At 41.3% G+C, this 13,594-nt stretch overlaps 1 protein-coding gene across 1 annotated transcript; it reads left to right on the forward strand.

The window, feature by feature from the left end:
- Positions 1–471: 471 nt before the first annotated feature.
- Positions 472–12,109, forward strand: LOC109929513 (RNA terminal phosphate cyclase-like 1; the record flags this gene model as incomplete). The annotated part of the gene is made up of 4 exons (XM_048593840.1): positions 472–543; positions 5,268–5,443; positions 8,956–9,030; positions 11,968–12,109. Coding segments are annotated over 4 exons (465 nt in total), but the record flags the coding sequence as incomplete, so codon positions are not given.
- Between the last annotated feature and the right edge of the window lie 1,485 nt (positions 12,110–13,594).

A 13,594-nucleotide genomic window follows, 5' to 3' on the forward strand; every position in this document is an offset into this window, starting at 1 on the left:
CTTCTATATCTTATAGTCAAAATGAAAGCGTACCATCTAATGTTGGAAACTTTACAGGGTATGTGTTAGAAAACTTGCAATAAATTGTCTTCCAGTTTTGCCAACTGCCAGGCAAAATAGTGACGCAAAGTTTGTGTCTCTTATTTAACAGAAAGACATGTGACCTGGGTTGAAATTTTACTGATCAAAGTTCGCTGACTTGTGTGCTGTCCTCATGGGTCAAAATTTTACTAGCAGCAGAAACCAGTAAATAAAATTTGTGCAAGAGTTTAAACTTGTAAGTCTTTGTACTGTGTGCTTTGGGAGCAGGTCAAGCAATCACAGCTCTGTGTGAAGCGCACTAAAATTGTGTCACAAACAAATTTGGCAAGGAAGGATGTAAGTGAAAATCTCTAGACTGAAAGTTAAATTGCCAACTTGTATTTGACTGTATCTAGAGCTATGTATGACTCCCTTTCCTCATACTTTCAGATTATGAAGCAAGCTTCATTCGGTTGATGGACAAAATAACAAATGGTTCCCGCATTGAAATAAATGAAACTGGTGAGTTCTTTGTATGTAACCAAAGTTAAGCAGCATCAGTACTTATCCCTTGAACAGTTTAGGCCTCATGTTAGCATGTGGGAGATTGGGTCAAGTACCTTCAAAGAAGAAACATTCATTCACTGTCTATCCTTTTCAAATACATTTATGAAATCATAGAAGACCACTTAAGATTGTGACTAGGTGTGTAGATGAAGGTGGTGCAGTTAATATAGGTGAACTTCAGTGAGGTTTTTGACAAGGTCTCACATGGCATACTGATTAAGAAACAGACCCCATGGGATTCAAGACAATTTGACGCGTTGAATCCAAACTTGGCTTCGTGGCTGGAAGCAGATATTGATGTTTGAAATGTTTTTGTGATTGGACAACCGATTCTTCATCCGGACATATGGAACAGCCTGGGAACCAGATTTGCTCCCCAGTATGCCATCATTTTCATGCACAGGTTTGAACAAGACTTCTTTGCTGCACAGAACCTCCAACCAAGTGATACACCAGATACATTGACCACATTTTCTTCCTTTGGACTTGTGGCGAGTAATTATGAAACAACTACATAGCAATATCAACAAGTTTCATCCCACCATCAGACTTACCATGGACTACTCTTTAGAATCAGTCTCATTCTTGGACACACGCATCTCCATCAGGGACGGATACCTCTGTACCTCACTCTATGGCAAGCCCATGGAAAACCTGCACTTCTCTAGCTTCCACACTAAACATATAAAAACAGCCATTCCGTACGGACAAGGTGTATGGATAGACAGGATGTGTTCGAATGAGGAGGAAGGAGACAGACACCTGTAGCTGTTGAAGGGCACCCTCATAGGAACAGGATATGAAGCTCAACTCCTCAGTCGCCAGTTCTGACGTGCCACAGCAAAAAACCGTAATGACCACCTCAAAAGACAAACACGGCATAAGTCTGATAGGGTACTTTTCGTCGTCTTATACTTGCCAGGAGCAGTGAAAGTACACACATGTTCTTTGCAGCCTTCAACACATTATTGATGACAAGAATACCTCGCCCAGGCCTTCCCCATGCCTCCACTTCTCGCCTTCAAACAACCGCTAAACCTTAAACAGACCATTGTTTGCAGCAAACCACCCAACTTTCAGGACAACATCGACCACAACACTATATGACCCTCTAAGGTTTTGGAGTAGATTTGTAGCTCGGGTTGTGGGTGTCGAGGTTGGTTGGCTCGCTGAGCTGCTTTCTTGTTCCATCTCAATGGACCCCAGAATTTAAAAACCAGGCCGGAAAACACACCGATACTTCTTCATAGCTGCATTGAGGATGTTACCAAGCATGGTAACGAAATGTCTGCGAAACAAGAAACCAGCTCGGCGAGCCAACCAACCTCAACTATACAACCCTGTCATGGCAACCTCTGCAAAACATGGCAGATCTTCGACATGGACACTACCATCACATGTGGGAACACCACCCACTGCGTGCATGGTAGATAATCATCTGACTTAGCTAACACTGCCAGTCTCATACACTGCAGGCAAAAATGCCCCAAGGCATGGTATATTGGCAAGACCGTGCAGACACAATGACAATAGATGAGTGGGCACTGTGCAACAATCGCCAGACAGGAGTGTTCCCTCCCAGTTGGGGAACACGTCAGCGGTCAAGGAAATTTGGCTTTGGATCTTCAGGTAAACATCCTTCAAGGCAGAGTTCGGGATACACAACAACACAGAGTAGGCAAGCAGAGGCTTATAGCCAAGTTTGGTATCCATGAGGATGGCCTCAACTGGGATCTTGGGTTCATGTCGCACTACAGGTGACCCCCACCACACTGTACACGCTATACGCGTGCGTACACACGCACACAACACTTGCTCACACAAGCGCGCGCTCTCCCACATGCAAATCTATGGAGTGAATTTGTATTTGCAGATACATTCTATTTTGTTCAAAAAGCACGCAACTTAGAGATGGTCAATGTGGTGTTTTATAAATTCCTACTTTAGAAGCAAAACCAGTCTGACTCCAAATCAAAACACAAACAAATTCTAAACAAGGCCTCATACCTAACATGCATTGTCTGACCTAAAATGCCACCTCTTCTTTACACTGATAAAATCTTTAGATCTCTTGGGACAGTGACTTGAAAGGAATTTGGGGATTTACATGTACATATTAATCAATTAAAACTATCAAACTGATTAAAGATTTAACAGCATCTCAGGTTTGTTTAATATATCCTGATCAGTGGTGTGACCCTTTGAGCTTTTACTTTTAAATTCTACGTCTGATTCCACCTCTTTCACTAACATCTGAAGAAGGAGAGAAGCTCCAAAAGCTTGTGTTTTCGAATAAACCTGTTGGACAATAACCTGGTGTTGTGTGATTTCTGACCTTGTCCACTCCATTCAACACCTGCACCTCCACATCACTCTATGATGAAAATGTAAACAAAACTAGGCACTTAGACTATGTCATCATTACCATGGAGAATGCACCAATTAATGTCTCTACTAATCAGCACTGTCCACTCATACTGTGTAAATTTTATTTTAACTTTATTTCTTGCAAATTGTCCTGATGATTACAGGACTAAAACTTCTGCAAATTATTTTCTTTCAGTGATACTCAAGCTCTGTATTTTTAGATAGGAAAAGAGATTAACTAGTCATCTCGTTGTTTGAGAGTTTTGCTGTGTTGAATTTGCTTATAACACATTTGCTAATTACATTGTAAGTAACTGCACTTCCAAAGTAATTTATTAGTTGTGAAGTGCTTTGGAATGTTGAAAGTCAGAAAGCGTTTTTTTCCTTCCTTTGTCTCCCTGGGTTGTTGTCCTCTCACTGCCCACAGTCATGTAGAGCTCTTCAGGGTTTTTTTAAAACATGGTGAGTGCTATTAAAACACAAATCGTGGCTTTGGTGTTTCCTCTTGACAGGAAATGTTGGTTATAATGTTGGTAATCTGAATGAGCTCAATGATCTTTTAACTAACTTCAGATTTTATCTGTATTAGGCCTGTTAGATTTGGGTGCAGTCATTAATCACTGCATGAGACCAACACAATGCCGTTGCTGTTCTGTAGTCAATTTGTGATTTTTATTTTGAAATGCTTTATATTGATTATCTGAATTATGCCTTCTTGAAGCAGTTCAAGTTGTTCACTATTGTATCGAGGTTTTAGAGGAGCATCAGCTCTTGACGAGACGTTTTCCAGCACATGTGATATTAAGGACGATAACTGTTATTTTCCCCTTGTTTATCGACATTTCATGACCTCAGGATTTTCCAAACCACCTTAAAGCTATTATGTATTTGTGAAGAATTGTCAAAAGATGGCATATTGAAGATGCAGAAGCAAGGACACACGTGTAATGTGGTAGAGATCAGGTTCTTTCTTTCTTAATTTTTAGCTCAGCCACACTGAGAGAACTCCTTGGCTCTCCTTGGAAACAATGCTGTGGTTTCTTTAGACAGAGCAGACAAGGCTATGGTTAATCCCTCATTCCAAAGATGGCACCAGGTTTCGTACAGGCCACCCTTTTTACTTCACATGAATATTAGCCTAGGTTTTGTGCCACTTCTAGTCCTGTAGTCTTTGGATTTGGGCAAGAGTGTGCCCACCAAGCCAAAATTGACACCTTATTTGGGCTATTTCTAACTTCTGATCATACTAAAATTCTATATATCTCTCTCTCTAATCTGAAACATCTGTTTGCATTTGAAATTCTTTGCCAGCTGCACCACTGTTGCGGTGTGTTGAACGTTCTGAAACTATTTCAGTGCAGTGAGGACGAATGAAACCCAGTGCAGATATTTTAGCTTAGTGATTAGTAATAAAGCACCCATCCAATGATGTGATAAGTGGTGATTACTGCTCCTTTTGGCAAAAATGAACTATTAGACTTATGAGCCTCAGGGTCCATCCTTAAGGTTTTGAATTTTTCAGGAGGTTTTGAAAATGGCCTAATTTAAATATGTCCTCTTTTTTTTCTCTCAATCCAATCTTGCTTTTGCTTTCTTTTTGTTCCTTTTTGGACATTAGATTTACACACTTCCCCTCCTACTTGTCTATTTAGTAGGCACCTGCAGATGAAGTTGCGGGGATAGCCGTTCATATCGAAGATTTTGTATAGGTGATTTTCCTCTTTCCTGCGTAGTTCTGGAGTGTTGCAGTGCGTGGTGGCCCGTTTAAATAGTGTTCTAACATAGTTTTGTTTGGGACGTGGGGGTCGTTGCTATGGAATTTGAGGATTTGGTCAGTGTGGGTTGCTATTCTGTATACCGAGATTTGGAACTCCCCATTGGTCAAACGTTCAACTCTGACATCCAGAAACGGAAGCTGGTGTTGTTTTCTATGCATTCACCGGATTAAATTCACGAGAGAAGAACTAAATAGACAACAACAAGAGGACGCCACATTACGCCCTAACACACTGGCACACTGTAGATAAAGAGCATAACTTGCAACTAAATTAGACTGGCAACTGAGGACAAGTGGGTCAGTAACCGTGCTTTGATTTCTTTGGTCTTTCCTCTACACAGACTTATGAGCATATGCCTGACACTTGTTTGATGCTTTCAGTTGACAGTACTGCTGAATTTGTGAACTCCGTATGTGGAGAACGTAAATCTCTTTGCTCTGATAAAGCCATGTATGGGTATTCCCATAGAATGAACTTTTAAAGGCTTTTTTCATGTTTGAAATAGACATTTTGATGATCACTTTGTTTCTTCAGGTACTACACTATATTACCAACCAGGGCTTCTGCATGGAGGAAGGATTGAACATGACTGTCACCCACAACGCTCCATTGGCTATTACCTGGAAGCCTTGCTGTATCTAGCTCCTTTTATGAAGAGACCATTAAAAGCCATCTTGAGAGGCATCACCAATGATCAAACGGATCCTTCTGTAAGTTGCAATTCAACTTATATTAGAGATATTTGAGGTGCTAATGTTTATTATTTGATCAATTGATAACATAATCTGGATACCAAGGCTATTTTAAAAACATGGCTAATGTTAATTATATATTTCTTTCACCTGTTTTCACTGGCAAAGCTGGTATTTGTTGTCCTTCATCCCTAGTTGGCCTGAGATACAATGATTGGTTGGATACAATTGAATGACTTGCCAGATCACTTCAGAGGACAGTGGAGTACCAATCCATTTCAATGGGATTGGATTTTCATTTAACCAATCTGAGTAATGTTTCCTTTCACCAATCCAGTTGGATTTGTAAGACCATCTCTTAACCTTAAGGTCATGTTTAACTATATTAAAGTTTTATTTTCAGGCTTTTTAAAACTAGATTTAGTCTTGCACTGCAGTGTTCTGATTAGAACTCTTACTTGGAGCAGGTCTTTCAATTATTTGTTCACTGAGCTAATCAATAGACTTGGTAACCTGGTTTTAATTTAAAGTCCTGGTACTTTTTGATGCAGCCTGGGCCCGTTGCAGGCCATTTAATCATTTTTACAATCTTTAGGATAGAAACTGTATCGCCCACACTCGGCCAGCTTTGGGGCTGATGCTGAAACAGATTTGTCATTAACAGAATAAAAACCAGAAGAACAGCAGATGCTGTAAATCGGAAACAAAAACAGAAGTGACTGGAAAAGCTCAGCAGGTCTGGCAGCATCTGTGAAGAGAAAGCAGTTAAAGTTTTGGGACTGGTGACCCTTCCTCAGAACAGATGGTAGCTAGGAAAATGTCAGTTTGTCTGCAGAAGGTAGGGTCGGGGGGCGTGGTGTAAGGAGTAAAGGATACTTGGGGATGGAGCCTAAAGAGAGACAAGAGCAGTTGGACAGACAAAGGAGTAGATAATGATCTGGCTAGGAGGGTGAATAGCTGTTAATGGATACTGTTAGTGACTAACATTAGATAGTGTGTAATGACAGACTGTGAGATAACAAGGCCTGGTGTATGAAATAGGGGGTTAGGACATGGGAGAGAACAAGCCCTAAAATGTCCAGAAGACTGCAGGGTCCCCATGTGGAAAATGAGGTGTTGTTCTTCCATCTTGCGCTGAGCTTCATTGGAACACTGCAGCAAGCCAGGGAACAGGGTGTTGTGTTAAAGTGGCTGACAACTGCAAGCTGGTCTTTTTTGCGTAGCTGTTCTGCGAAACGGTCATCCAGTTTACGCTTCGTTTCCCCAATGTAGAGGAGACCACATTGTGAGCAGTGAATGCAGTAGACTAGATTGTGTGAAGTGCAGCTAAAGCACTGTTTCACCTGGATGGTGGGTTTGGGCCATTGGATACTGAGGGAGGAGGTAAATGGGCAAATGTTAGACAAATGGCAGTTATAGGCGAAGTTGCTGTCGGGGGTTTTGAGGGGAGGGGTGTGGTGTATGTTGGTGGTGAAGGAAGAGTGGACCAGAGTGTCACGGAAGAAATAGTCCCTGCAGTAGGCAGCCAAGGGAGAGGAGGGGAATATGTGTCTGGTAGCATGTCGCTGGAAGTGGCGGAAATGGCAGCTGATGATTTCTGGATGTTGATGCTGGTGGGATGGTAGGTAAGAACAAGGGAGTGAGGGCACAAGTGCAGGAGATGGGTCAGACCCAGTTGAAAGCCCTGTTGACAACGGTGTTGAGGAAGAAGGTGGACATTTTGGAAGCTCCCTTGTAGAAGTTGACCTCATCAGAACATATGCGACAGAGATGGAGGAACTGGGAGAACGGAATGGAGTCTTTGCAGGAAACAGGGTGCGAGGATGTATAGTCCAGGTAGCAGTGGGAGTCGGTGGGTTTAGTGGATATTAGTGGTCAGTGTGTCCCCAGAAATGGAAACAGATGTTGAGGAGGGGAGGAGTCAGAGACCAGGTAAAAGTGAGGGCAGAGTGGAAATTGGAAGCGAAATTGACCAACTTTTCCAATTCTGCATGAGAGGGGGAAGCAGCACCAATGATATTGTCAGTATATCGGAGAATGAGTTACGGGTGGGGTCTGGAATAGGATTGGAACAAAGAATGTTCCATGTATCCCATGAAGAGACAGGCATAACTGGGGCTCATGCGGGTACCTGTGACCACTCCTCTGACCTGAATAAAATGAGAGAAGTTGTTAAGTGAGGAAGAACTCGGCCCAGCGGAGGAGGAAGGTGGTGTTTGGGGACCATTCAGGCCTTTGCTGTAGAAAGAAATGAAGAGCCCTGAGACCATCTTGGTGGGGGATGGACTTGTAAAGGGATTGCACATCCATGGTAAAGAGGAGATGGCTGGAGCCTGCAAACTGGAAATTACAGAACTGGTGTAAAGAGTCAGAGGAATCGCAGATATACGTGGGCAGGGACTGGACCACTGGAGGAAAGACCGAGTCAAGGTCAGAGGAGATGAGTTGTGTGGGGCAGGAGCAGGCTGAAACAAAGGGTTCACTGGCAGTCCTGTTGGTGGATTTTCGGAAGGAGGTAGAAACAAACTGTGAGAGTCTGGGGTCTATTAGCTTGGCGGCAGTGGGGGGAGATCACCAGCTAAAATGAGGTCAGTGGCTGTAGTTGAGACAATGGCCTGATGTTCTGTGATGGGGTCATGGTGCAGGGGAAGATAGGTGTCTGAGAGCTGGCACTCAGCCTCTGGCCAACATCTCTGTCTCAGGTCTGCTGCAGTGTTCCAGCGAAGCTCAGTGCAAGCTGGAAGAATGACACCTCATTTTCCGCTTGGAGTCCCTGCAGCCCTCCGGTCTCAATATCAAGTTCAATAATTTTAGGGCCTGAACTCTCCCATGTCTAACCCTTACCTCCAGACACCAGACCTTGTTATCACAGTCTGCCTTACCTATTGTTAGCCACTAACAGTCTCCATTTAGCAGCTAATCACCCTCCTAGTCAGATTGTTATCGCCTTCTTTGTCCAACTGCTCTTCTCTCTCTTTGGGTTCTATCCTCACCTATCGTTTACTCCTTACCCCCTCCCCACACCCCATCTTCTGCATATTAATTGACATTTTCCTAGCCACCATCACTTCTGAGGAAGGGTCACCAGACTCAAACCTGATTTCTGTTCACAGGCGCTGCCAGACTTGCAGAGCTTTTCCAGCTGCTTCAGTTTGTGTGTGTGTGTGTGTGTGTGTGTGTGTGTGTGTGTGTGTCATTAACAGACTTGAGTGAAATGTCATGCAATAATTTGATCTTGATCAGTAATCAAGAGATTTTACCTGTCCATTTTGGTTTTACCTTAGTTTTAAATATTATTTCATCAGTCAGAAAGTTTAGCAAAGGTACTTCATGCAATGGTGCCATTGTGCATTCACTGATCTTACAAAATCGTATTTTCCTTGTCATTTTATTTGAGAAGCTGAAGGGGAGAAACATTTGAATATATTTGATCAGGTTGAGTTTATTGTCTAGCAAACACATTTATCTGGTCACCCTGCTATAAATTCTGGCTTTAATATCATCTTCCATACTTTTATCCCTTGTTTAAGGTTGATACTCTTAAGGTGACAGCCCTCCCCTTAATGAAACGGTTTCGTATAGATGGTGAAGGACTTGAGCTAAAGGTAAGAACATCATTGCTAGTTTTTAAGACCTATTTTCCCTTTTTATGATGTGGTAGAGTTTAGTGCAATTCCTTTTACAGTCTGTAGTAGCAAATTAAGCCCAAATTCAATTTAACTGGAGAAGTTAATTTTGAATAAACATTGTCTTGAATGTTATTTTTGAGGCATATTCACCTAGAGAAATATCAAGTGTCCTTTTGTCTTGGTGAAGTTTAATGTAAAGTTGTAAAAGCTTTGCAGAGAATCAAGTAGAATGTTCTTTCTGTGCAATTTTTTAAAAGAAGCTTTTTTTAAAAAGCTCTGACGTTGCAACTAATTTGCTACAGAATGGGTAATTTTGTTCCCAAATCTTGTGTTTGAAGGCTATAACAAATATAGATGAAAACATTCCTTTTTTTCTTTGCAATTTGAATTTAAACCTTGAACAAACTGATGGAATTTAAACCTTTCCCTCTTCTGGCTGGAAATAAAGTATATTTGATTATGCGAGCGATATGCTTAGTATTATTTGGTGTATACTACCCAATTTCACATCCTATAAATTTGATCTTGTTCACAACTCTGTCACTCTTATCCTAACTCTTACTATTTCCCATTCATCCATCAGACCCTGTACTTGCTGATTTTACTGGCTTCCAAGTCCACCAGCCCTTGGGTTTTAGCATTTGCTTATTCGGATCATTCTGCGGTCCTACTTCCTCTTATTGCTGCAACCACATCCAGTTTACAAGTATCTGAGGACTCTATTCTTGCAATTGTAGCCTCTTGTGCATTCCCCAGCCCCATCGCCACACTTTCAGCTATCTAGTCCCTAAACTTTGTAGTTTTACCCTAAACCTCAGTCTTTCCACACTTCTCTATTTTAAGACTGTCCTCGATCTTTCTTTATTTTTGGATCAAGTGTTTGTTATTTTGATCAAATAAAGATTGACATATACTAATGAAGTGCCGTGCATTTTTACCTTGAAATCGTGCGATGTTAAAGTTTTGCACTAATGCAAGGTTGTTGTCTTAGAGCCACAGATTGCATTTGGGTAAAATTTTCATCTAACCCATTTATTCCAGCAGTTTTCACAAGATAATTTCTGGCTTGGTGCTGAGATGAAGTGAGCGAACTTAACTGTCCACCTGTCAGTCTTGTATCTGATGCAAGCTCTTGCTTTGTTAAAATTCCTGTAGAAATGAAAAGTTTTAAAATGAAAGAAAATTTCCCAGTGATTGATGCAAAGGAATTGAATGACAAGATGTAAAATTTTAAGGCTTTAACTGTGTAAACAAACTGACATCAGCATTAACTAAATGTAGGTAACTAAAACACTGCAGTACAGACAAAGCAAACCCCAGTAAAACTGAACATTTTGTACTGCTCAGACATTATTATGGCATATACATTAGCAAATACTTGGCCTTGCACTTAATGTCCCAAATAAGGGTAGCACTGGGAGTGGGCAGCTGTTCAAGGGTCAGTGCTGAAGGAGTGCTGCACTATCCAAGGGTCAGTGTCAAGGGAGCGGGCACTGTTGAAGAGTCTGTACAAATAAATACCTAGGTATTATGGCTGGACTATTAATCCAGAGAACGAGGTAATATTCTGGGGACCTGGGTTTGAATCCTGCCATGGCAAATGGTGGAATTTGAATTCAGTAATAATCTGGAAGTAAGAGTCTAATGACCATGAAACCATTGGCTCACTAATGTCTTTTTAGGGAAGGCAATCTGCCATCCTTATTTGGTCTGTCCTACATGTGACTCCAGACCCATAGCAATGTGGTTGACTCTTAACTGCCCTCTGGGTAATTGGGGATGGGCAAGGAATGCTGGCCTAGCTAGTGACACTCCCGTACCATGAATGTATTTAAAAGAAGTCTGCTCACTATCCTGCTGGGTTAATCTTCCAGTATCCTTTTAAATAAAGTCCCCTTCGCTCATTGTTCTAAGCATATTTGAATAGACTTCCAGTAGCAAGGACTCAGATTCTTTGAGTAGGGGTTCCATTATCATCACCACTCCATTTTGTTATTAACCCAGCAGAAGTCCTTTTGTTCTGCAACACATTAGCAGTGCATGCTTTTGGTCTGCATGATAATGAGTGTCCTCACATAGCAATGCCAGCTGCTTCTCCCTTTGTGCCCATGTGTTAAAACTTGCACCTGATTTTCAAAAGACATTTGGTGTTCTCTGTCCAAATAGCGACCTGATGGTGGATTGTCTTATAAAGGTTAGTGCACTAACAGCTAACCATTTTTCAACACTTTGAATGCAGACACAAAACTATCTGGCCAGTCTTTAAAAAGCAGAATATTTCACTGTGGATGGTCTGTTCTAGTCATTATTTTACACTTTGATGAATCAGCATCATGCTGTTTTTCTGAGAACAGTGAATTATGTTTTGATATTGCATTGCAGACAGAAACCTTTATTGATATGAGTAGCTGCAATATGTAAGGCTGAATAAATCCAGTGGTATGCTTAAATGCAAAAATTAAGATACACTATTGGATGGTACGTTAAGCATTATCTTTATGATTGAAAAATCTAAAAACACATGATTGCATTAAAAATTAGTTGGCAAAAGTTATTTTAAGGAAGGCACAATGCACGTTTGCATGAAGATCTGTTGAGTGACTTGTAAGTAAAGATTATACTTGTTGTAACTTTTCTATTTACATTCCAAGATAATCCTTTTAAGCTAGAAGTGGCCCTAAGTCAGTGGAGTGTTTCTAAACTACCTCTCTCCACTTCCAAAGTAGGTTATATGATTACATGAGTACAGATAGTTAGTTAATTAATTGCAAATTAAATGTTTGTCTCCTTTGAACGTGACGACAGTCTTACCTAATCTGTCAAGAGACCCAGATCATGGAAAATTGGCTGCATAAACACAGTGTTACTATGGTTATTTGTGATTGAATGCACATTTTGTGGTTGCTTTGAAAGGTAGTCCGGAGAGGCATGGCCCCTGGAGGAGGCGGTGAGGTTATGTTCTCGTGCCCAGTACGGAGGTTTTTAAAGCCTATCCAGTTAACTGACCCTGGCAAAATTAAGCGGATCAGAGGTATAGCGTATCCTTCTCCAATCTGTATGCAGTCTAGTTCTATATATGCCGTTTATCCTGTTTCTTAAAACTTTGGTTTTTGTTTTGCTGTCTGGCAGTCATGCATTTTAGAAATATGTGGGGCTGGATTCTCCAAGGAGTGGCAATCTCGTGTAGATTGCCACTTGCCCTTTTTTTAAACGAAAGGAGGAGATTTCTGAGAGGAGATTCTGCTCCGGCTCCCTCAAATGTAAAGCCGCACTTCTGTTCTGACAGTTCTTTCATAGCACAGAACTGTCAGAGGAAGCGAAACCATAGTGGGTTTTTGGAACTCTTCCTCAAAGGGCAAATGAAGGAGAGTCTAAATTTTAAGGCAAAGGTAATAGATTCCTGGTATGCAAGGGGTGAATGGTTATTGGAGATGGCAGGAATGTGGAATAATCAGAGCAGCCTGAGGGACTGAGTAGCCTGCAAATTCATATGTTTACTTGAGTGTGCCATTCAGGATGCATGAAGTTGTTTTAAACCATATTAATTATGGCAATTTAATGTGCAAGTGTATTTGTCATTTGGACAAGTAGAGCAACTATTCTGGATTATAAGAAGAGATAAAGAACTTACTTTTTTTGTGTTTTGATCCCAGCTGATGTAAATACTGGAGCAGTCAGATTCCAGAGCCTATCTTGTTAGGTCCAAACTTTTTAAACTGTACAGGTCAAATATTGAACATATTTACAAGAGGCTACCAGTGTACTTCTAATACAAAAACGAAAACCCTTATTAAACAACAAGAAAACTAAACTATATTACACTTCTCAAAAAGAAAGATTTGAAAGTTTTCATTACAGACGTAAAAAAGATTCTGACTCACATTAACCCTATAACCTCAGCAAAATCCCAAAATCTCAGTGAAGAGTCACTATGATCTCTCCGCGGAGACCATATGCTCAGACTCCGGCTGGGGAAGCTGCAACTAGCTTGCTTTTGTTAAATTTTCTGTACTTCCCAGATGTTTATTCCCTTCATCTGGTATGACTCCCTGAGACACCTGAAAACAAACTGCAAGCTTCAGGGAAAACCCTAATGAGTTCCTTGAAGTCAGCTGCCCAGCCTCCATTCTGGTACACCCGCACGTTGACTTGACTTTCTGGATTGGTCTGTTTCTGTGTCACTGGCCCCCTATCAGAAGACAATGGAGTTGGTTTTCCTCTACAATTTTTAATGGACTGAACTTAACTGTTAAACCTCCTTGACTCTTCAGGCAAGGGTATAAAACCTCATTAAAATGTATGGAGATAAACTAACTCCCAGACTTCCCGGCACCAGATCCCCAAGCTCCCTAATAAAATTGTAAAGGTGACTGACCATGTCTTCCGCTTATCGCACAGCATACAAAATATAATTCAAACTTAAAGTTATACAGAGATAACAAGGTGTAGAGCTGGATGAACACAGCAGGCCAAGCAGCATCAGAGGAGCAGGAAGGCTGACGTTTCGGGCATAGACCCTTCTTCAGAAAATGAAGAAGCG

This window comes from Rhincodon typus, unplaced genomic scaffold, assembly GCF_021869965.1.
Source record: "Rhincodon typus isolate 14 unplaced genomic scaffold, sRhiTyp1.1 hic_rhity00004191, whole genome shotgun sequence".
Lineage (NCBI taxonomy): Eukaryota > Metazoa > Chordata > Chondrichthyes > Orectolobiformes > Rhincodontidae > Rhincodon > Rhincodon typus.